This window comes from Strix aluco, chromosome 19 (assembly GCF_031877795.1).
Source record: "Strix aluco isolate bStrAlu1 chromosome 19, bStrAlu1.hap1, whole genome shotgun sequence".
Taxonomy (NCBI): domain Eukaryota; kingdom Metazoa; phylum Chordata; class Aves; order Strigiformes; family Strigidae; genus Strix; species Strix aluco.
Genome location: NC_133949.1, coordinates 10,899,873 through 10,923,425, shown reverse-complemented (window position 1 = coordinate 10,923,425; position 23,553 = coordinate 10,899,873). Strand labels below are relative to the sequence as shown.

General features: G+C 51.4%; 2 protein-coding genes across 3 annotated transcripts; one reads left to right on the top strand and one right to left on the bottom strand.

Moving 5' to 3' along the window:
* Positions 1 to 3,443: 3,443 nt before the first annotated feature.
* On the bottom strand, positions 3,444 to 17,245 carry LOC141932291 (NAD(+) hydrolase SARM1-like). The gene is made up of 12 exons (XM_074845666.1): positions 16,834 to 17,245; positions 9,233 to 9,491; positions 7,837 to 8,455; positions 7,559 to 7,656; positions 7,324 to 7,328; positions 6,830 to 6,939; positions 6,614 to 6,705; positions 5,912 to 6,147; positions 5,701 to 5,794; positions 4,789 to 4,978; positions 4,564 to 4,685; positions 3,444 to 3,990 (listed from the first exon to the last, which is right to left on the bottom strand). Exons 1-12 carry the CDS (start codon positions 17,033 to 17,035, stop codon positions 3,861 to 3,863), a joined length of 2,157 nt encoding a protein of 718 aa, XP_074701767.1. The 5' UTR covers positions 17,036 to 17,245; the 3' UTR covers positions 3,444 to 3,860.
* A 588-nt stretch (positions 17,246 to 17,833) lies between these two features.
* Positions 17,834 to 23,469, top strand: VTN (vitronectin). 2 transcript variants are annotated; one of them, XM_074845668.1, is made up of 10 exons: positions 17,834 to 17,887; positions 17,976 to 18,073; positions 19,926 to 20,080; positions 20,573 to 20,692; positions 20,975 to 21,271; positions 21,378 to 21,517; positions 21,790 to 21,946; positions 22,074 to 22,223; positions 22,809 to 23,081; positions 23,274 to 23,469. In XM_074845668.1, exons 3-10 carry the CDS (start codon positions 20,020 to 20,022, stop codon positions 23,390 to 23,392), a joined length of 1,317 nt encoding a protein of 438 aa, XP_074701769.1. In that variant the 5' UTR covers positions 17,834 to 17,887; positions 17,976 to 18,073; positions 19,926 to 20,019; the 3' UTR covers positions 23,393 to 23,469. The 2 variants fall into 2 exon arrangements, with proteins under 2 accessions (XP_074701769.1, XP_074701768.1); XM_074845667.1 differs by having other exon boundaries at positions 17,859 to 18,073.
* Positions 23,470 to 23,553: the final 84 nt, after the last annotated feature.

Sequence of the window (23,553 nt, the reverse complement as noted above, 5' to 3'; positions counted from 1 at the left end):
TCCCAGAGCCAGACTCAGCATCTCAGGTCCTCAGGGGCTGATGTCACCCCGCGCAGGCGCCGCCTCTCCAAGGAGGGGCTCATCTCTGGGCAGCAGCATCCCCCTGCTCGCTGCAGATGCTCTGGCATCCCCCCAGACCCCTCCTTCCACAGCCCTCCGCCTGCCCAGCTTGAGCTGGGGTTTGTCCTGTTGTCCCCATGGCCCATGTCCCCCCCTTTGCCCGAGCTGCTGGGGAGCCTGTGGTCACGTCCACGGCAGGCAGGGACCCCCATGCTGCTTTTGCAGCGGGTCTCTCCGGGACCCTCTGCGGCTGGTGAAGGGGGCACAGGGTGGAAGTAAAGGGTCAGGCACCGTGGTGGCCATGGCCACGGTCACAGTGAGGTTGTGGCCATCCTGGCACTGCATTTTGAACCCCGTTGGTATCAGTGCAGGGGGATAAATAGGTGCCTTTGTGTGGCGGAAATTCAGAGCAGCTCTTCTGGGTGGGCTCAGCATTTGCATGATAAAAGAAAGAGCAGAAGCAGCCTGGGCCGCTTTTATTTAATTTTTTCCAGGCCAGACGTGCTCAGGGCTGAAATGCTTTGGACACTTCTCGCCTGTGTTGTTGGGAGGAGCAGCTTAAATCCTTGTCTCCAAAACCAGGTTGTTGCCAGCTCAGACTGAGACTTAAATTCAAGTTGATGTTTTGATGCGACAGTTGCTTTTAATCCTCTCTGAATCCACTACGCAGGGACAGACAGAGGAAAGGGACATCAGCTCGCAGCGAAGGACGGTCAACAAGGCGACCCGAGCAGCACAGTACTGCAGGAGAGGCTCAGCACAGAACCAGTAAAGATTTTCCTGATAAATTATTATTAAGCAGGGGTAATGTCTGCTGCTAATATAAGTACAAAGGAAGTTCCTGGGGGATAAAGATCTGAAAATGAGGGAAGTTATGAAAGAATAAGCACAGCTAAAGCCATCCCTATTTACAGTTATGAGATATGAGACCAGCATATGAGTCTCTAAAACTGTAAATATGGCCATATCTGACAGACTAAGTTGCACCAAAGTTCATTCACCCAACTGACCTTCTCTCCACTTCACTGAAAAGTGACCAATGGTTGTTCTTCCCCTTTACCCTCCCCACTTCCCAAGTACTCATTCCTCTGCTACACCCACCTGTTTTTCCAATGCCTAATTTATTCCTAGAGTCTATTTCTGTTTCATAAACACTGCTGCTTTACTGTTAAAAGCAAAAGTATCAAGAACAGCTATTTGATTTTTAAGTTAATTTTACTTAATTCTCCATCTTATGCTATTTTAACTCCTTCAGGAAAATTCTTCAAGCTTTGCGAAAACTGTTTCTTCTAAAAGAAGAGCAAAGCAAAGCTCAGACTCTTTCCCCTGTTCTCTTCATTCCTGGTTGTTTAAAAGCACGTTGTTCAAGACAGCATGACCTAAACGCTTGACACAACATTTTGGCAAAAATAATGTGATTTGTTCATCTAGGATGATGATGTTCATCTAGGATGATGACCTGTTCAGCCAGGTCCATCTGGCCTGTGAAACGTAAGGTGTTTTTATATTCATCTTTTATTTAGCCATTATCTGACTGAACAGGAGAGCAGTGCTAAGTAATGAATAGTTCCTGTGCCCAGCAAAAAACCCTGAAAAGAAAATGCAGAAATTTGTGACATGCATCCCCCACTTCAGGGCACCTCTTCACGGCTTGGATCTCAAAAGTATTCTATCAATAGAATATCTGAGAAATGGGGACCATGATAGTAGTCTTTTCAGTGCTTAAATATTTCATCTTTTTCATGAATATCTGAAGCAATAGAGAATCTCCTTCAAGAGCTATATATGTATTCAGAGTAACTTATCTACTTTCCAATGTTTCTTAACAAATTCCAAATTCTATCTGTTTGTGAGTTGATCCCTTCAGGGTCAGCATGTCTACTATATTGATAACTGAGACAACAAATAGGCTTTTAATTCTTTCTGTCCCAAATTATGGTTAATTAAAATATCTTATGGCAAAGTATTTTAAAAATTAATTAAAACTAGATTAAATCTAGATCTTGACCATTAAACATCACTAATGAACACATCGTCAAATCTGACTTGCTAAATTAGGGCGAAGGAATTCTTCTGGGTTCTCTGGTTTTGGTTTTCTGTAAAGTATTCCTTTCCTTCTCTCTTTCCAAGTTAAATGCTGCTAGTTATCACTTTCCTTATTGTGATTCTTGGCATATCTTACGTTTTTTGAGAAACTCAGTGCTGCTGGAATAGTGACTATACAAGAATTGCAATTTTTATTTTGTTGAATTTATTTTGTTTTGAATTTGCTAAGGAGGAATTGTCATACCAGTGTAGTTTCCCTGTGTACTGGCCTTGCAAGAAGAGGAGAAGGTGCACAGGGAATATGGCTTGGCTTTAGTGAGGCTTCTACACTGTTTCCCATGACATTCTCATCAACAAATTAAGAAGATTTATCTTAGATAAAGCTCAAGTAGAGAGGAGGTAAACCTGGGTGGAATAGAGCGTTAAGAGTAGTTACTGACTGTTGTCAGAAAGAAAAGGTATTTTGAGTGGATTTCTTAGAGTCTGATACGACTTGGCATTTTCACTAAAGACTTTTGCGATAGACTAGAAAGGAACACTAATCGAATTTGGAGACAGCTTTGCATATGTGTTTAGAGGACAGGATTAATATTGAAAAGGAGTCAGAAAAAATGATCTGAAGAAAGTAAAATGCAATTCAATAATAACTAAGTTCAACATCTAGGCAGGAATAATAAAGCCTGCAGAGAGCGAATGAGAACAAGTGACTAGGCAGCAATTCTGCATAAAAAGATCTCGAGGTTTTAATGGGTTACAAGCTGAACCTAAATCATGCCATAATGAAAAAGGCAGACATGCTAGCAGGTATAAGGTGCTCACAGAAATATATTCTGTGCGACTTGTGAAGTTAATTCCTCTTGGTCTTGGTAAAGTCTCAACGGAAGGTTTGTGTTCAGTTTTGGTCACTGCGTTTTGAAAGAAGGGACTCCAGTTTGGAGTCCATAGGAGAGGAGTGAGGGCGCTCAGAGGCCTAGAAAATGTAGTTTATGAGAAAAGATCTACAGAATTAAGGTTGTTTAGTCTGGAAGAGAATTTATATTGAAGGACATTCCAGCTCTTTTTTGCCCTCTTGTTTGCTCTTCTTTTCTGCAGCTTGGGAGGACAGTGCCTGGCTGTTTAATTATTCCAGCTGGGAAAATAGTAAATTATTTCCTTCTATGAATTACTTACATTCCTGGGAGAACAGGTTCCTGTCTAATATTTCTGGCATCCTACCATTTTCCCACAGAGGGGAATGTTGCAGGGACCTGTCCTGGCAGGTCTGTTGAACCAGCAGATATTCCTGTGAACACAGCAATATTCCTGTGGCACACATACGATGCTTATAGACTGTTCCCTCTCAACTGCTCTTCTCTCTTGTGTGTCCTCTTGCAACGTACCCCTCCCCAATTCCCCAGTTTTTGGTCTTCAGAAGATCCCTCCTCTTTGGACGTGTTTCTGGGGGAAGCTGCAGCCATTTGCGGGGGACTGGGCAGTGTCGGTCTCCTCGCACCCCCTGCATTGCAGGAGGCACAGCCTGCATGTCCTGCCGCCCAAGGGAAGATGTGGAAGACAACTCATCCAGCCCAGAGTCCACCCTGGCTTGGCTCACCAGGGCTTGCATTTGGAGGGTGAAGGGGAGCTAATGAGCCACAGGCCTTGTCTCAAGCCAGGGTCCTAAAATGGGGAAAAAAATCTAGAGGGAGAAATTTGGCCCCACATAAAAAGGGGTCACCTGGGAAGTCTCTGGAGGACATGAGGCGGCTGTGCTGGTTCTAGGTCTGCCCCAGGGAGGGCAAGCAGTCCAGGCCGTTCTCCGACCCAGCCGAGGAGTCCCGGGAGGAGCGGCCCTGCAGAAAGCGGATGATTTTGTCGATTGTGGCTTCCTGGTACTCGTGAGACCACCTGTGTTTGAGGGGAAAATTCAATTTAATATTTCTGTTGTGCGAGGTGTCACAAGATAACTCAGTTCATTTGGGCCAGGAGCCAGTGACCACCTTCCTCCACCCAGCCCTCTAGGAGCACCCCTTTTCCCTTTGGAAAATAGAGGAACACTGGCTGCCGCAGGAAAGCCCCTTCCCCTGTACCCTGCCAGGCTGGAGGGCTACAAGCAGGCTGGGATGCCAGCCCAGGATGCTGCTGCACGGAGGGGAAGCAGGAGGCGAGAGGAACCCAGGTGAGCTGCTCACTGCTGCCTGGAGGGCTGGGACCATGACATGGGCATCCCAGCAGCGATGGGATGGGATGGGGAGCTCTGTTACTCAGAGGAGCCCCCAGCACAAGAAAAGCAGAAGGGCTGTGGTGGGGACCTTTGCTCCCTCCATGCTCTGGAGTACCTGAAGTGACTCACCTCCCCTTTGGCCTGTTTCACCTCTCTCATCTGTTTCTCCCAATTTCCTTGTGCTCTTTGCTACTGCTTATGCAAGCCGTTCTCTCCAGGTATCAAGGAACCCCTTGGCACAGGTTCCTTTTACTTACTCGATACAATTCAATTTTGGGACAGCCCTCATATCCTTGGGAAGTGTTTCTGGGTCTGGCCACTCAAAATGGTCTGTAACAGGTACAATGTTCTTTCCAGAGTTCAGGGCTGTCACAATCTCCTGCAGGAACGTACAAGTGCTCAGACTATGGCCCGTGTCAGTGCCTCACCAGCCCCTTCCTTCTCCAACATCCACCAAGGTCCCACCTGGTGGCATCTCCTACCTTGTGCACCCAGTCCTTGCACTCGGGGTCTGCCATGCACTTGTCCAGTGCATTTGGCGAGAGGACCAGCACAAAATTGCGGGCACTCATGATACTCTGGATCAGCTTGACCTCAAAGTTCCCTGCCTTCAGCTTCTCCACATCGATGAACACGCTGAAGCCGTGCAGCTGCAGGTGGACCTTCAGCAGGCTGGTGGTGAGAGGACACAGCACCATGAGGAGAGCTACTGCCAGTGCCTTGGTTTCCTATCACATCAGCCAAGACATGATGAGACAGAGGAGCAGTGAATGGACTCCCGCAGAGAACAGAACAGTCCTGGAGACACCAGCTGCCCGCTCAGCCTGCCTGCAGGTGTCTGGGCCCATGCAGAAAACAGGGGGAGCAGGACATGTGACAGGAGAGGTTTAGATTGGATACTGGGAAAAATTTCTTCATTTGGGTTGTCTTCAAATGGTTGTCAAGCACTGGAACAGGCTGCCCAGAGAAGTGGCTGAGTCACCATGCCTGGAGGTATTTAAAAGACGTGTAGATGTGGCACTCAGGGAGGTGGTTTAGTGGTGGCCTTGGCAGTGCTACATTAATGGTTGGACTCAATGATCTTAAAGGTCTTTTCCAACCTAAATGACTCTATGATTAACTCCCTGTTGTGATCCCCTACAGCCCTACGAGCACAGCGTGAGAAAAGGGTAAGTCAGTGTCAAGGAGGGACAGGGTGGCAGTGGCAGGACGGGGAATTAGCCTGTCCGTCGTGCAGCTTATGGCATGTGCTGTCCCCATTTGCACAGCAGCTTTTGGCAGCCTCTCCCTCCTCCCCGCTGCAGCTCTCCCAGCTCCACGCTCTTCCCACAACCGATCACCAGCCTTTGCTCTGGGCTTCAGCCCAGCACCAGAACGTTGCCTGCAGGACTCACCTGGCCAGCTGCGACCCGGTGCTCCTCCGGTAGCTGATAAATACATCAGTCCCATCGGATGCAGTTTGCAGCGTTATAGGGGAATGGAGCATTTCTAGGCAGAGCAAACGGCAACCAAAAGTTAAAAATACCCAACAGCTCATCCCAAACAACCCTCGCTACTCATCCCCAGCCGCCTGCTCAGTGCAGCGAGCAGCAGCAGGACCCGCACCCCTTGCAGCAGTGAGGATGCGGACGCGGTGGAAACCCGTGTTGATGTGGCAGTCCTCCTGCAGCTGCTGCTCCGTCACCCGGTGCAAGAAGTTGCGGTTGATGCCGCACGTCAGCAGGTTGTACGTGTACTGACGAAACTTGGGGTCGATGCTGCCCAGCCAGTCGGCCAGGTTGCTGCGGTCGCAGGTGGAATAGTTTGCAAAGGTCTTCAGCTCTGTCAGCTCCCGGAAAAACCTGGCAGAGAAACAAATGAAACCGTGGGGCGGGGAGGGGAGGCTGCTGGACCAGACAGGACCTAGAGACGTTTGGGACCACATCTTTTATCTGCACAGGAGGGAGTGCGGCTATGTGCTGTGGTGAAGAATAAGCTGAAGGAATAGAAAAAGAGAAGAACAGCTGCGTGACTGCACGAGTGTTGGTCGTCAGGACACAGAGGAATGAGGGGTTCAGCTAAGAGAGGAGAAGCTCGGGTAAGTTCCTGTCTTTCTGGGTAACTTGCAGGATCCCATCTCCCCTGTGCCATAGGTGATCTCTCCCCATCCCACAGCTCTCCCGGGCCTTGGCCCCATTGCAGGAATCCCCCTGGGGCTGCACACTGCACTGGACAAGCCCTAGCAGTCCAGGCACAGACCTTTTCCCTGTCTCTGCCACTGCGGTGATGACCATGAGAGAGGCCAGCGTGCCCTGGCAGCAGTCCTACCTTTTCCGAGTGATGCTGGAGTCCATCCCCAAATCCTCCTGCAGCTCCTCCTCTGTCAGCCTCAGGAGAATGTCCCCATCCACGTGGTGGTCCTGCCAAGAGAGATCCAGGCTGGAAAGGTCCCAGGAAAAGCTGTTGGGTGAGATGCTTACACCTCTGCTACACGATGGGGAAAAAGGGCCCATCCAGGTGTCCCTCCCCAGCACGTAGCCCTACCAGGAAGCTCTGGCAGTATTTGTTGAATCCGATCTGCTGCAGCCATGTCTGCACCTCACAGGGCTTCCAGTTGGGAACCGTGGGCAGGATGCGCCGAGGAACCTCTTCCCCTTTCATGATGTAAGGGACTGTGTTATCTGTCTCAAACTTTGCTGTCGCGCCACCACCGTTTCCTGTCCTCGGCATCCTGCTGATGGAGGAATACGCTCTGAAGAAGATGAATTGTTCCCGACGGGACCATGACATCCACCCGAAGTTAAATAGGGATGAGGAAGACGTGCAGGCTGGCACGGGATCACGGGGCGGCACGTATTACAACGAGCTCCGTGGAAATGGGTGGATTCTTTGGAGAGATCGTGGGAACTGGTGCAACAAAAGGACAGTGTACTCCTTTTTCGTCAGCGCACTATTCTGTCTTATCATCTTGTCATCTCGTCCTTCCTTGGAGCTGAGACTTTGGCAAAGCTTGGAGCTTGGAACACCATCACCTGCACCGAGACTGAGCCAACAGGAGTCGCTGGATTCGTGGTGGTGGTAATCAGTCTCGCTGCATCTCTACTGTTTGCTTGCTTAGGGATTCTGACTTTTTCCTTTTCTCTCTGTCCTATCGCTATTACGAGTTATGTGTACAATAAAGTTTTCAAGATTGTACAACATCTGACCTCATTTGTGTCTTAATGTCGCTCTTGGGATCGTTTAAGAACCCTCCCCGATATCGGATCGGGACACGTGCGCAGCACCTTTTTGGCCAGGGAGGAGGTGGTGCTGCTGGTGGAGTAGCACACTACCCTCTTCAGGCTCTGTGTAGCCCCAATCTCACTGAAAATCTGGGGACACAAAGAGGGGAGACATCACTTTGCTTTCCCTCCTCCTCCCCACAACCTGTGCCAGGCCAGCTGAGGACCAGGGTACTTGGTGAGCTCGCAGGGGAGCAAAAGACCCCAAGATTAGTTGTGGCAACCCCTTCCCTTTTGCACCTCCTTCCTTCAGGCCGACCTACCCTTTACCTTTGTTTTCTTCTGCCTGGTTTTGATGGCAGCCTCCGTGCAGAGGTAGAAGGCAGCGATGCATTGTGCTTCCAGCCGAGAGCTGTCCAGCAAGGGTACCAGCCGCTGCAGGTCATCCGCCGTCCTCCCCTGGCTGGTGTCACTGCTGCCCAACATCTCGCAGGCAAACTGTTCCGGATCCAGTGAGGCGATGAACGGCTCCACCAGAGCCAGCGTCCCTGAGCGCTCCACCTCCTTCTCGATTTCTTTGTTGGTGGCCAGCACCGTGATGGCCAGGCACGCGTGTAGGCGGATTAGTTCATCGTCTCTTGAGAACACCAGTGGGAACAGCCACTCCGCTGTCCTCTTCTCGATCATCAGGCGCTGGTTGGCCTGCCCTCCGTACATGGCACAGTTGGCCAAGGCCATGGCGCAGTGCCGCAGCACAATGGGGTCCGTCCAGCGGCACCAGTAGAGGATAGCATCCAGGCCTCCATCAGAGATGAGCTGGAAACAGGTCTCCTCGGTGTGTTTGAACATGTGCTCCAGGATACCGGAGACGCTCTGCGCCAGCTGGGGAACATCTCGCTCCTTGGCTAAGTTCAGAATCACTCCCAGACCAATCCGAGCGATCCGATCCCTGCAGGAAGGAGAGGCACAGGCAGGTGAGGGGCAGGCAGCCGCGCAGGGAGTGGCAACAATGACTGGCATGTGAACTGCCCTGTGCTTCAGTGGTTTTCCCCATGACAGGTTCCCTGTAGGCCATGTGTTGGAAGTGTGGGAAAAGTGAAACAGTGAAAAAACTGCAAACCACACATTTCCTTAACACGTGGTGCCCAGAACACACACAGGGCGGGATGGACATCCAGTGATTTGTGCTGCTGCAGCACCAAGGAGGAATGCAAAGCAAGGTGGAGGCCGTGCAGTCCCATTCTTCCACTTTTCTCAAGGAACATTTGGCATGACTATGCAGATTTCTCTCCTGCTCTTCCCCTTCTCTCAAGGACTGTTTTGCAGTACTGGGGTCAGATGCTCTGGGCCAGCCAAACCGACCCAGCTCAACCATGAACCCTTATCTGGGTGGCCCCAGGCTGAGCGGGGCTCATGAAGACACCCCGATCCTCACCAGCATCCCTGAGCTGGGGCTGGTTCTCCTCCCTCCAGCTGGGGGGGGGATCAGGTCACACCATTGCCTGGGCGTGACCAGCAAGTCAGGGACCCCTCTGTGTGCGTGCTGGGTGTGGGGGGGACGTGGCGTGGAGCCAAGGGGGTTTGATGCACCAGGAGCACTCAGACCAGTGAAATTTGGGGGGTGTGGGAGGGATGGGTGGAGGAAATCCCTGCTGTGCTCAGGGCAGCAGGCGAGCCTGTGGTGGGGAGGGCTGTGCCTGGCTGGGGGGGGTCTTTGCAGACTTACCTGTTTTCTGCCACCAGGATCTGCTCCAGGAGTTTTCCTGCCTGGCACTTGGTCTCCAGCTCCGCGGTGTACAGCAGGTTCAGCAGCAGGTCCAGGCCCCCCTCCAGGCGGATCACGTCACACAGCACTTTGGCCACATCCCTCCCCAGCGTGGGCATCCCCCAGGCTTCCTCCACCAGCTGGAAGACCTCGACGATGGCCTTCCTCAGCTCTGCAGGGCCAGCTGCCTTCTTGGCACGGGTGATGGCCTGGTGCAGGTGTCGCGGATGAAAGTATTGACACGGTAATGATTTAGTAAGAAATCTAGATTTATTAATAACTAACAGCAATTTTCTGTTATTACAAAATAAGTCAGAAATGCTGAAAGAAAGGAAAGTGACTTATTCACAGATTCTAAAATGACAAGATTCACACTAACTTACTTAACGGTACTTTAATTTATACGTATATACATGCGCATACACAAAATGTACAAACACACACACAGAGACAAAAGTATCTGGATCCAGTAGAATGAAGTACGTACCCACACACCAATAAACAGAGAAAGAACGGGTGAAAGAGAAGCGAGCTCAAAGGAAAATTTCCCTCTCGAGTTTAGAGTAAATACTCCCAATGCCTTGGCATTCCTCAACGGGCGATCCTTGAGTCTCGAGCGGGTGGACTTCGCCCTGGCCTTCCATCAGCTCTGGCAGCAGACGACACCTTAAGGGTTTTGGTACCTGAGAGGCGTCCCAGGTCAGGGGAGATGCTGGTCACAGGTCCGCTGCGATCCAGGAGAGCTCAAAGGGTCTCCCCTGTGGTGGTCCAAGATAATTGACTTTTGTCAGATACGTTCTGGTGCCTTCCAGCAGTTGCACAAGAACTTGATGAATGTGCAACTCTGTTCTTGTTCCCATTTGACCCCATCCCAGGCAGAGGTGTGCCAGGCCCTTAGGAGATGACGGGCCATTTTAACTGTTTCCGAGCAATCGGGAGGGGCAGGAGCCAGGCTCATTATCAGTCATTATCTCCACAGACTGGTGTATAGCTTGGTGGGCAGGGTGGGGGGATGTAGGTGGAATCCCATGACGCACGAAGCAGCCCAACAAGGAGGGGTGTGGAGGGGTAAGAATTGCACCACCAGAATCCACCCCATGCCTAAAGTCAATTTATCTTGTCCATAGAATGGCAGTGTGGTTACCTCTTGCCTCCATGCCTATAAACAGAGGATGCCGTAATCCAATTACAATTGAAGGAAACTTTGTGTTTGATTAGCTTCAAAAAAAAAAAAACCCACCTATTTTGGGATAGTATCTACACACGGGGATATTTTTGTAACTGAGTTGTCTGTTTAACCATCCTCCAAACCTTAATATACAATATGATTATGAGCAGTAAACATATTAAAATTAGAATTAAGAAAATCATGACCAGGTGGAACATGAAATTAAACAGTCCTGTTGCAGTTGGTGACCATCCAAATAAACTTTCCCACCATCGATGTTCTTCATCCCTTTGACTCTCGTTAGCACTTGGATGTATTTCTTTTATATCACGCTGGACCATGATAAGAGTCTTTTGTCCAGGTTTTAAAGGGTAGGCACAATTCTGCAGAGACTCTCATATTAAAGATGAGGATTGTTTCCACAGTGCTACTGGTGGGCTTGCTGGATGTGGTGTTTGTTTCCACGATGTCGTTGATGGAGTTGGTTATTTCTGAAAAGGAAAGAAAAGAGAACGGTCTGGGGCGGGGAGGGGGGGGGGGAGGCTGAACAGGTTACCCCTTAGGATGCAGGATAAGTCCATCAAGGACTGATTTTGTTTTACTCCATTATTGTCAATAGCATCCCATGCTAGAAATAGGGGGGGTGCACCTAAAATTGCTGAAGGTTAAATGGTTGTTGTAATGCTAGTGGGTCAGTATTAATAGGCATTTGTAATTTAGAAACTTTTGTGTATCCTTCAGCCAATCATATTTCATCTGCCACACCCACTAGATAGGTATACCATTTCCTAATGTAGGGTTTTGTGCAATTCCCTCTGGGGGGGAGCGTGTTTTGCTGATTAAGGATACCAATTAAATTCAGACACCAGAGTAAAAAGAGTAGGTGTATTTCACTGGGGATAACTAGATAATGTAAGAGAATAATACAGAAAATTTACAATAAAAAAAGACAGAATATTGCACTTAAAGCAAACAAATAGGAAAATACAGGGTAATGCATCAAATCATTACTACACGAGAGAAAAAATAGTGCTTAAAAAAGATCCATCACCACTTTCATATTTTACCATCATCCAGCCCCGCAGGCGCTGGGCAGCCCCGGTCACAGCGAGGCTTTGTTAAGCCTTTCCCAGCAAATGGGAATTCCTGCGCGCTGCGTCCACCCGTAGGTGTGGCATCCAAAGTCACTGTGAGCGGGTCCAGCCTTATATACCTAAAAATCAGCAAGCCAGAATAGCTGGCACCTTTATTTTAAGCGGAAATATCTGGTTTCAATCTCACATTAGATTCCCCCAGAGCCTGGCCAGGGCTCAAGGGAGAAGCTCAGGGAGGTTCCCTGCTTATCGAGTTGGGTTATGAGCAGGACCACACATCAGGCCAGAGGGCCAGACAACTGTCTCTGTGGCCCTGTTATTTTATCCACACACAAAGAAAGATAAAGATACATTCAAGACAGTTACATCTTCCCTACATATTTCACTAATGATTACATACTGAGTTAGCAGCTTCAGCTCAGGGCCTGTTGCTCAGGCTTCAATACTTCCACTTTTTACATCAGAATAGGTGGTTTGTTATAACTCAGTATAATAGCTATTAGCACATTGGTTATCAGTTATAAAATATACAGGATCCATCTATAGGTCTGATACAGAGAAATGATTACTTGTTTTAAGACTTATTTACTTATAGAAAACTGCTTAGCAACTTATTTCCTTACTTCTAGCAAGTTATATTATTACTTATAGTATTTTTTAATATTGCTAAGAATCCTGCTTTCCCAGACTGTTCTGTGGAATTTTACCAAGGACTACTGTGTCCATCAAAACAAAGCAGTTTACTGTGAAAATCTACCAAGAACTGCACTGTTCAGCAAAATAATCATGTTTTTGTCCTTGAAGAACAGGTGTAGTCTAACTAGTTGGGCCTCAGTAATGAGTAAAGATAGCCGTAGACGGATTGTAGAAGTTTCATTGGTTCCATTAAATAAGATAGGATGAGTAAACCGGCTGAAAAATATTTTTTGTTGTTCAAGAAATTGGCTAAGAGAATCTGTGCATGCTCCGGGGAAAAACAAGGTGAGAAGGACTACGAGCCTTCCTCCCGAAGACGCCCCCCAGGAGGCAATGCGCAGGTGCAAAGAGAACATAAACTGCTGACACCAGCCTCTAGAGCTAACCCAGCCTTACTCATGCATATGTATATTTGTGTTATGTAATCCAGTGAATATGTATATCCACACTCTATAAGTTTTTGGTAAAAAGTGCTGTTGGTGTGCGAGCTTTGTGGAGAAATCCCCTTGCACCCCAGCGCCGGAGTAAACATACCTGCTGTAAAACCCTATTCGAGTTGTAGAGTCTGTTTTCCGTGAATCAGGTCAACTCTGGCTTGGGGCGGTTGTCCAAGCCTGAGCACTTCAGGGAGCAGTCCCCTTTAAAGGCACCTCTAGTCTGGACAGCTTCTTCTTGATGTGTTTTCTTAACTTGTGTAATTGCACGGACTAAAGACAAAAAAGATCCTTTTCCCACTCCGAATATTTTTGTTCCGTCTTTTTAAATGCAGTTGAGCTGAACAGTAAAGGTCTCCTTGGTCCCTCAGGACCGATTTGAAATAAACTACAATAAGTGCCATGTTCTGCAAAACCCAGTTTTGCTCTAATAGGGTCACGAGGATGGACAGCTCCTAGGGGTTGATATGTTTTTAATTCTAGTATCAGAGTTTTAATCGCTTCTTCATGTTCAGAATCCCAACTCCATGGTTTTCCTTTTTGTAAAAGCAAATACAGTGGGCAGGCAATGGAGAATCCAGGTACATGTTTTCTCCAATATCTTAAAGTACCCATTAGCTGTTGTAATTTAATTTATTTTTTCTAGATTGGGGCATTTCTGATTGTTCTATTCTATTTAGAGTGTCTGGTGGAATTGCTGCGCTTCCAGCAATCCATGAAGTGCCCAGAAATTTCACTTCTTTACTTGGTCCCTGACATTTTCAGGTGGAATTTCAATTTTTGCTTCATGCAATGTTTGCCAAACTGTTGCTGCCACTTCTCCCACCTTGTTAGGAGAGGGTCCTCCAATTAAAATATCTATATACTGATATAGTTCTACCTCTTCAGGGAGTTAAACTGTCGGTAAAAGTTCAGCAAGTGCAGGATTGAGAAATTGTGGGTGTGTTTATACCCCTCTGGGAGTCTGTTAAAGGTATATTGGATGCCCTCCCATGTAAAAGCAAATTTTTCCTTGTCGTCTTCCCGTAAGTGAAGAACATGTCTTTCACATGTAGCACTGCCAGCCAAGGATGTGCAGGGACTTGTAGTGTGGCCATTAAAGTTGCAATGTTGGGGACTGCTGCTGTCAATGGGGCTGTATTGGCATTTAAATGCCGGTAATCGCCTGTTAAACACCACCTCCCCCTCTGGTTACGGACTGGCCAAACAGGAAAGTTGTATGGGGGGTGAGTTCTGGAAATAATCTGTCGTTTTTCTAAATCTGCAATTACTTCAGAAATTCCAATTCATGCTGTAGCAGAAACTGGATTCTGTGGGACGTTAGTAATTTTTGGTTCAGGAAGTGCTGGAGCTGCACGGAGTACCCGCACTGTGGCAGTTCGTCGATTTTTATTAGGGTTAGGGTTGGCAATTGAACCAAAAGTCCCCAGACTGCTGTCTGGCAAATGCCAGGTCCGGCCATTCAATGTCATCAAAACTCAGGATATTTTCACAGTGCTCCTTGATCGCAAAGCGATGTTATTAGTTTTTTTCAGGGAGCCTTAAATCAACTTTTGCTGTCTGGCACACAGCACTAGTTCCTGTAACTGTGGTAATTTTAACCTTTTGCCGTCCAGGTCGTATGCCTAGCTTATCGGCACCTCGCTGTCTAATTACTGAAATTTGTGCACCGGTATCAATCATAAATTTTGTTAATTGTTATTGAGGACCAACTGAAATTAAAATGTAAGGGCCGTTCTCATTTAACCGCTGATAAGCTTTTACTTGCCGGACTGGCGGACCCAATTGCCGTCCAGGCTTTACCAGTTTTTTTTGATCTTGTGTTTTGCAACTGACCCCTGTGAGGGAGGAAAGAGTCATCTCTTTCTCTGGGAGTTGGCACATTTGAAGCGTTACATTTTTGAAATGCCTGAATCAGACTCAGAATAACGCCGGTAGGCTGTCTCTGGCTCTAGGAATTCCTACTGACAACACTCGCTTCCATAGTCCATTTGTCCACTCCTGACCCCTGAATTGTTGGTCAGAGGGTTTTTGTTCCTGAGAATTATTTTGATGCAATTGTTTAATTTGCCTAACAGTGCAACCTATATTTTTTTTTTTGTTTCATTGGGAATTTCATTCCATCCCATTTCTTGGACATGATTTATAGTTTCATGCATTAATGTTGCCCAAGTGGGTAATACTCTTGGTTCTAATTCTCCTTCCCTACTATTTCCAACAGTTTGTGTTAGATTTACCAATTCGTTATAATTTAAGTCTCTCTGGATCTCATCCCATTTTGCAATGAGAAAAGGTTTGAGCATGGCAGGGGCTCCTTTTATCAGTAGTTTAAGTACAGCAGGAGCTACAGCTGCCGAAACAGGTACATCAGTAGGATTATGCTGATGCATGGCTGGAATACAGGCAGCTTTTGTAAAAGCTGCGGAGAGGTCATTTAGAGATTTGATAGGTATCAGAGTTCTCCTCTCTCTAAGGCATCAATGCCACCAGCCCAATACGCCACTCTGCTTGTTAGTGAGTGGGCGTCATTCGGGGGGTTGGGACCAGCATCCAAAAAGACACCAGGACCCCAATAACCACTGGCTTCATCGCCATCTAGTGAAATTCTATCTCCCCCATTTAGAGACACTCTCCATAGGTGTTCAGTTTCAGTTTCTCCAGGCTTACGGCCATGACAATCTTGTAAATTGGCTCTTTGAATTGGATCAAAAGGGGTTGTTTTGCTGATGCGACTTCTCACACCACCCCGAGGTCCTGTTGTTTCTTCTGTTTTAATAATTGGTCTGATTGCAAGTGGGGGAGACTCAGGCGGTTGAAAATAATTATTTTCGTCTGAGTCATTATTATGTGTATCGCTCCAAATGTTACCATCCCAGTCTTCAGAGGACACAATCTTCTGGTTTCAACTATACCAGGGGGTTTGGAGACTGCATTAGCATCAATTCAACGCGTTTCCCCAGGTTTTGTTGTTTAAGTTGGGATTCCTTAAGTTGTTTTTGAAGCTGCTCTATTTTAATCGATAACAGCAGATTAGTGGATTTGTGCCCAGCAATCTCATCTTGTAAATTTTGTATTTTACGGTTAACTTTCTCTCGTTCATGGCATGCAGCTTCCAGGCACACTCCCAACATTTGACAAATCATACCTTTATCTTTTCCAAATTTAGTTGCACGTCTAGCATTAGTTAACTGTTTTTTCTACCTCTTCCCAGTTGTGCCAATTATTATAAGCCCAATCCTCTGGGAAGGTGGGATTTGGTTGGATACCATGTTTTTGTAAGTATTCGGTGATTTTGCTTGTCATCCTGCCGACTACGCCAATTTGTCGTGGATGAAAGTATTGACACGGTAATGATTTAGTAAGAAATCTAGATTTATTAATAACTAACAGCAATTTTCTGTTATTACAAAATAAGTCAGAAATGCTGAAAGAAAGGAAAGTGACTTATTCACAGATTCTAAAATGACAAGATTCACACTAACTTACTTAACGGTACTTTAATTTATACGTATATACATGTGCATACACAAAATGTACAAACACACACACAGAGACAAAAGTATCTGGATCCAGTAGAATGAAGTACGTACCCACACACCAATAAACAGAGAAAGAACGGGTGAAAGAGAAGCGAGCTCAAAGGAAAATTTCCCTCTCGAGTTTAGAGTAAATACTCCCAATGCCTTGGCATTCCTCAACGGGCGATCCTTGAGTCTCGAGCGGGTGGACTTCGCCCTGGCCTTCCATCAGCTCTGGCAGCAGACGACACCTTAAGGGTTTTGGTACCTGAGAGGCGTCCCAGGTCAGGGGAGATGCTGGTCACGGGTCCGCTGCGATCCAGGAGAGCTCAAAGGGTCTCCCCTGTGGTGGTCCAAGATAATTGACTTTTGTCAGATACGTTCTGGTGCCTTCCAGCAGTTGCACAAGAACTTGATGAATGTGCAACTCTGTTCTTGTTCCCATTTGACCCCATCCCAGGCAGAGGTGTGCCAGGCCCTTAGGAGATGACGGGCCATTTTAACTGTTTCCGAGCAATCGGGAGGGGCATCACTCCTTATCTCCACAGACTGGTGTATAGCTCAGGGGGGATGTGGGTGGAATTGCAAGTAGCACCAAGCAGCCCAACAAGGAGGGGTGGGGAGGGGTAAGAATTGCACCACCACAGCAGGGCGGGCAGGATCCGGTCCAGGGCTGCCCGCACATCCGTGTTCACCCCGGGGGAAACCTCCCGGTGCTCCCTGGAGCTGCCCCCACCTGCCCAGCTGCCCGCTTGGCTCACGCACTCAGGCACCACCAGCCTCTCCGCACCCGACATGGCGAAGAACCGGCACAGTTTATAGAGGGAGACGAGCAGGGTGAGCACCATCGGCATCTCCTAGCGCAGCATCCTTGGTCACCCGCCCACTGGGAGCACCCGGCCAGGGCCACCACCCTCCTTGGGGGACCTGAGGTGACCGGAGGGGAGGCAGAGGAGGGGGGATGGAGCTGGCCTGGGGTCCAGCCGCAGGGCTGGGCTGCCAGCTCCCTCTGCCCTCCCTGCCCTGCCGCGATGCGGAGCTGGAAGCGGTGGCAGGAGCCGCTTTCCCAGAGCCAGACTCAGCATCTCAGGTCCTCAGGGGCTGATGTCACCCCGCGCAGGCGCCGCCTCTCCAAGGAGGGGCTCATCTCTGGGCAGCAGCATCCCCCTGCTCGCTGCAGATGCTCTGGCATCCCCCCAGACCCCTCCTTCCACAGCCCTCCGCCTGCCCAGCTTGAGCTGGGGTTTGTCCTGTTGTCCCCATGGCCCATGTCCCCCCCTTTGCCCGAGCTGCTGGGGAGCCTGTGGTCACGTCCACGGCAGGCAGGGACCCCCATGCTGCTTTTGCAGCGGGTCTCTCCGGGACCCTCTGCGGCTGGTGAAGGGGGCACAGGGTGGAAGTAAAGGGTCAGGCACCGTGGTGGCCATGGCCACGGTCACAGTGAGGTTGTGGCCATCCTGGCACTGCATTTTGAACCCCGTTGGTATCAGTGCAGGGGGATAAATAGGTGCCTTTGTGTGGCGGAAATTCAGAGCAGCTCTTCTGGGTGGGCTCAGCATTTGCATGATAAAAGAAAGAGCAGAAGCAGCCTGGGCCGCTTTTATTTAATTTTTTCCAGGCCAGACGTGCTCAGGGCTGAAATGCTTTGGACACTTCTCGCCTGTGTTGTTGGGAGGAGCAGCTTAAATCCTTGTCTCCAAAACCAGGTTGTTGCCAGCTCAGACCGAGACTTAAATTCAAGTTGATGTTTTGATGCGACAGTTGCTTTTAATCCTCTCTGAATCCACTACGCAGGGACAGACAGAGGAAAGGGACATCAGCTCGCAGCGAAGGACGGTCAACAAGGCGACCCGAGCAGCACAGTACTGCAGGAGAGGCTCAGCACAGAACCAGTAAGGATTTTCCTGATAAATTATTATTAAGCAGGGGTAATGATACGGGCTATTGCAATGCAGCACAGCAGAGGGGTTTGCTACCTCAGAGGAAGCTGCTGCCTGGGGGGGGCAGAATTCAAACCATTCCCTTAGGCTTGTCCTGACAAGCCCAGAGAGCTGAGCTTTGCTTTACTTTTAGTTTTGGTTTGCTTTGCTTTTTGGGAGGGAGCACCGGCAGCCTGGGCTCTGGCAATGGCAGGGTTTCCCAGCCTTGTCTTGGGGGATCAGCCCCATCCCCTGAGCTCTCCTCGCTGGTTCTGCTCAGCCCTTGGCTGCAAGGGCTCCCCTGGGCCCTGTTACCCAAACCAGCCCCTCCCTCGGGGTCTCCTCCTGCCATGCTTTGAGCACAGCAGCCAGGGAAAGGCTCACTGAGCCTTCATGGTTCTGCGGTCACTGGTGGTTGGGTGCCTGGAGCAGAAAGGGATTTTTGTCTCAGCTGCTCAGCAAAAGCAGCTCAGACACTGCCAAGCCCTTCTCCCTCCAGCCTCCCTACAAGCCTGTACCCTCTCAGGGAGCTTGACCCCCAGGCTTGATTCAACATGGATGGGATGAAGCTTTAGTGCAACTCTGGGCTGGTGTTTGCACCCGGGGACAATGCCAGCCCCACCATAGCTGAGGCCAGGGGGAAAGGAGTGGGGTGATGGGGCTGCAGGAGAAGTCCTGCCCCAGCAGCCCAGGTCTGGTGGCTGCCCTTGGCTCACCAGGGCTTTCCAGTGGAAATGCCTTTCTCAACACCAAATCAAAGCTCTTTCCAGCAAGGATGGGAGCAGCTGATGCTGAGAACTATATGTGTCTGAGCTGGCAGAGGCGAGGCCCCTGGAGAAACAGGGACCCCGCTCAGGTTCTTCTCTCCCTAAATCTTCCCTGGAGAAGCGGGCACCCTGCTCAGGTTCTTCTCTCCCTGAATCTTCCATCACTTATTAAAGCCCAGAGCTGCGCTGCTCCTGCCCTGGGGCTGGGATGGACCCCACAGAGGTCCTGCCCCAGCGGTGCTGTGGCCATGGAGGCAGCCGGAGGCAGTATCTCTGTAGCCTCGTGTGCATTTGCTCCTTGCCCCTGATTATATAAACATCCTGGAGTTATCAGGAGCTGCTGAAAGAGCTGAGTCAACATTAATTAGTAACCAAAAAGATTGGTCAGAAAGGGAATGATGGGAACAAAACACACAGGCTTTTGTTTGCCTACCGCAGTGAAAGTGCAGAGGGTTCCCACTCTTCCTCCCTCCGTCCCACTCACCTCTGGCCCCTGGTCCCCTTGCACAAAGGTGGCACCTGCCCCATCCCGAGCCACCATCCCTTGGGGCTCTCCAGCTCTACTTCCAGCCTTGCTGACATTGAGAAAGCCAAAATCCCAAGGCCAAGTCCTCCAAAATGGGGACATTTTGGGCCAGCACAAGCCTAGGGCTTTTTGCTTTGCCCTCTGAGCATCACTCCCCCATTCTCTCTCATTAGCGTTTTTGTCTTGCCAAGACCAGGCTGAGAAACAACCTCCCCTTGAGATGGATGCTGAGAGCTTTAGTACCATGAGATTTGCGATGAAATAAGTGTGGCAGGACCTCAAAACTGGTTCCTGGTTCTGGCCCGCTGTCCCCCCCTGCTCTCTGAACCAGTGCCCAGCCTGCACCCGGGCTGGCAAGGCGCTGGCAGCAGAGGCACAGCCAGCAGCTCTCGGAGCTGTCTGCATGTCTGGGGAGCTCTGTCCCCTCCAAACACACCTGGCTCGATACAGACTGCAAGGGATGCTGGATGGGAGAGCGTCTCTGCCCCTTTTCCCCTGCTCTGACCTTGGTCTGTTTGTTTTCTCCTGCCAGGGCAGGCTGAGCAAACAGTGGATGCCAAGGCCCCGGCCGCAGCCGCGCTTCAGCCCGCACAGTCGCAGGAGGGCTGCGCTCCCGGCCACCCAGGATGAGGTTGCTCTTCCCTGCACTCGTGCTGGCCCTGCTCGCCACTGCCCGTGCCGCTGAAGGTGAGCCGGAGCCGGCCAGCCCCACACCGGGTGTCTCCTGCTTGCAGCCAGGGTGGGAATGGAGCAAGTGCGGCTCCTGGGCTGATGGAGGGGCTGGGGAGTCAGGGAAGGGTGAGGAGGGGACCAGGTGGTGGCCATGGCCACTGGCCACATTGGCTACACCTTGCAGCATGGGGAGAAGGCAAGCAGGCAGCGCATGGGTATTAGTGGTGCCTGGGCAAATCCCTGGCCATCCTACAGCTGGAGTGCCAGCATGGAGCTGGGAGCCCGGCACAGCCTGACCTGTGGCTCCCATCCCAGAAGGACCTGGGTGGGAGCGGGGAGAGGTGCTGCTGTAGCCCCTGGTGATGGGGTTGACCACAGAGAGGTGGGGTCCCCCCAACCAGGACATGCCTGAGTTTGTTTTCACCCCTGGGGCTGGGCTGGGGAGGAGACGCTGGCCCCTCTGCCCACCCTTGTTACTCCTCCTGTGCTGGCGGGTGGCTTTTGCAGACTCCTGCGTGGGTCGCTGCGAGGATGGCTTCAACGCGCTGCACAAGTGCCAGTGTGACACCCTCTGCATGTACTACCAGAGCTGCTGCAGCGACTACTCCACCGTCTGCAAAGCCAAAGGTACCGGCTCCACGGCCACACTCCAGCTGGGCCAGGGGGGGCCGGGGTGGCCACAGGGGCTTAGAGGGGTCCGTGCTGGGTCAGCTCTGCACTCACCCGTGTCCACAGGGTGAAGTCCGCACCAGGATTTGGTGCTTAGGGTGCTGCAGCACCAGGGTTTTTCAGCAGCCCATAGCATGGGGTCGGTACAAAGCTGTAGTGCCTGGGAGCAAGCGGCTCCCGCACCCAGACCCCGTGGGAGATGCCCAGGGCTCCCCAGAACCAACCTGCTCCCTCCCGCAGTGACCCGGGGAGATGTGTTTGCCTTGCCGGAGGATGAATACCTCGACTACAACCTCACCGTCGACTTAAGCACAGCCGAGGGAACCGAGGCAGCCCCCACAGAACTGCCCGTGTCCCTGTTGCCGGCACAGCCCACGGTGGAGAACAGGCCGACGGAGGTGCCCGGGGAGGTGCCCAGCACCACACTGGATGGGTTCGGGGAGCAGGACACCGTGAAGGAGCCTGAGGAGCTGTGCAGCAGGAAACCTTTTGATGCCTTCACTGACCTGAAGAACGGTTCTCTTTATGCTTTCCGAGGTACCTTGGGGACCTTTCCTAGGCACATGGGACATGCTGCTGTGCTGTCACCCTGTGCTGATGACTGTGATCCCTCCTGACACTCCCACCTCCCCTCTCTCCCCAGGGAAGTATTTCTATGAGCTGGATGAGACAAGTGTGCGACCCGGCTACCCCAAGCTCATCAGTGACGTCTGGGGCATCGAGGGTCCCATCGATGCAGCCTTCACACGCATCAACTGCCAGGGCAAGACTTACCTGTTCAAGGTGGGCAGAAGCCTGGCTGCAGGGCTGGGGGTGCTCTTGGGGCAGCCAGCACGGCCCCCCAATGTACTCTGTCCTCACCCTGGCACACTCCATGCACACAAGCACACAGTGGCTGTCAGTTATCCCCGAATCCCTGTGGCTATCCAGAGCCCCAGGCAGCTACAGCCTCACCATGGGGCTTCCCAGCATCCGCTCACTCCCCCCAGCAGACCTACACCTGGGGGATGCTGCACCCAGCCCCCTGACCCCCCCTCTGTCCTACACCCCTCCAGGGCAGTGAGTACTGGCGCTTTGATGACGGAGTCCTGGACCCCGGGTACCCACGCAGCATCGCTGAGGGCTTTGAAGGCATCCCGAACAATGTCGATGCAGCCTTCGCCCTCCCCGCGCACAGCTACTACGGCAATGAGAGAGTCTATTTCTTCAAGGGTAAGGGGTGCAGCACCCCGCTCCTGCGCAGAGCCTGGCGCCAGCGGCTGTGGGCAGGACACCCCTCTAGCGACTGCTCCCCCTCGAGTGCGTGCCCCCCACTAATACCTTGCTCATCCCCTCCTAGACAAGTACTACTGGTCCTATGACTTTGCCCACCAGCCCACACAGGCCGACTGTGAGAAGTCCTCCCCTTCCACCGTGTTCAAGCACTACGCCTTCATGAACCGTGACAGCTGGGAGGACATCTTCCAGATCCTCTTTGGCGGCAGGACGAGTAAGGGCTGGGCCAGCCCTGGGGAAAGGGCCGGCGGGTGCCAATATAGCCCGCACTGATGGGGTGCGAAGGGTGCAGGTACCCAGGGAGGAGCAATGCCTGAGAGCATGGGCAGGCTGGATGAGCTGCTGTGCCAGGCAGGAGCCCCGGCTATGCACAGGAACCCCCCAGACCACAGCTGCATCTCCCACAGCATCCCAAATCCCGCCCTCTGCAGCCCTTACGCTCCGCACTACCGAGCCCGTCACCAGCCACCTCACACCACAATGTCGCTGCTGGGGACTGTTTATTCCCACTGGAGCTGGAGGTGCTATAGGAAAACCCCAGCCTTGGGCAAGAGAAATAAAAGATGGAGAGGAGGAGAAGGGGGCTCAGCAGCACAGGGCTGATCCCAGCCAAGGGTGGGGTGAGCGGCTGCTCCCGGCTCTGCTGGCCCACATCCCCATCACATATCCCATCCAGGCTGGGATCATTCGGAGCATCCTTGTGGGTCTTGGAGCGGGTGCTGGGGGCTGCCTGTGGGGCTGGGCTCAGCTCACCCCATACGTCACAGCCCCTCTCACTCACCCTCTACCTCTTTGCCAGCCGGGGCAAGCAGCCCCCGTTACATCAGCAAAGACTGGCGGGGGGTGCCCAGCCGGCTGGATGCCGCCATGGCCGGCAGGATCTACGTGACCTCCCACCAGCCCCGGAGGAGGAAGTCTCGCCGCCAACGCAAGAGGTACAAGAGCCACCGGTCACTGAATTTGGGTTTCTGGAGCTGGCTGCAAAACGACTCTGACTCTGCGGGTGTCGAAAGTGACTGGCTGTCAGGCTCCCAGTGTGAGACCCTCCAGAGCGTCTACTTCTTCGTAGGAGGTGAGTCCGGGATGGCAGGATCCAGGAGGGATGTGGAACCAGGGCTGCCAGGGCAGGGGGGAGGTCTGCTCGCTCTCTGCGATGTCGCCGAGCTCCAGGACGCAGTGGGAAGGTGCCCAGGGCTGGCAGCGAGGGCTGGCAGCTCCCTGCAGCTCCCGGGCAGGCCTGACAGCCATCTCCCCTTCCTCCCAGACAAGTACTATCGCGTCAACCTGCGCACCAAGCGCGTGGACCTGGTGCAGCCCCGCTACCCGCGCTCCATCGCCCAGTACTGGCTGGACTGCCCACAGCCCGGGGAGGAGAGCACCTGAGAGCGCCCCGCCGGAGCCGCCCCGCAGCACAGCCCTTAGCTAGACAGAAATAAACTGTGAGTGCCGTGCAGGCTGGAGAGCCCTGTCTGTCCGTCCATCCGTCCGTCCTCTGGTCTGCGCAGTCCTTGTAGTCCCAGATCACCCGTGTCCCCAAGGGCTGT

What these genes read in the sequence shown, in the direction of transcription:
- LOC141932291 (XM_074845666.1), bottom strand. Translation starts at nt 17,035, where the DNA reads ATGCCGATGGTGCTCACCCTGCTCGTCTCCCTCTATAAACTGTGCCGG. An exon ending in CATCCTCACTGCTGCAAGGG is followed by an intron (nt 5,795 to 5,911) that starts GTGCGGGTCCTG and finishes TGCTCTGCCTAG; the next exon opens with AAATGCTCCATTCCCCTATA. An exon ending in GCAAGGACTGGGTGCACAAG is followed by an intron (nt 4,686 to 4,788) that starts GTAGGAGATGCC and finishes ACGTTCCTGCAG; the next exon opens with GAGATTGTGACAGCCCTGAA.
- VTN (XM_074845668.1), top strand. Translation starts at nt 20,020, where the DNA reads ATGAGGTTGCTCTTCCCTGCACTCGTGCTGGCCCTGCTCGCCACTGCC. An exon ending in CACCGTCTGCAAAGCCAAAG is followed by an intron (nt 20,693 to 20,974) that starts GTACCGGCTCCA and finishes TCCCTCCCGCAG; the next exon opens with TGACCCGGGGAGATGTGTTT. An exon ending in TTCTCTTTATGCTTTCCGAG is followed by an intron (nt 21,272 to 21,377) that starts GTACCTTGGGGA and finishes CTCTCTCCCCAG; the next exon opens with GGAAGTATTTCTATGAGCTG.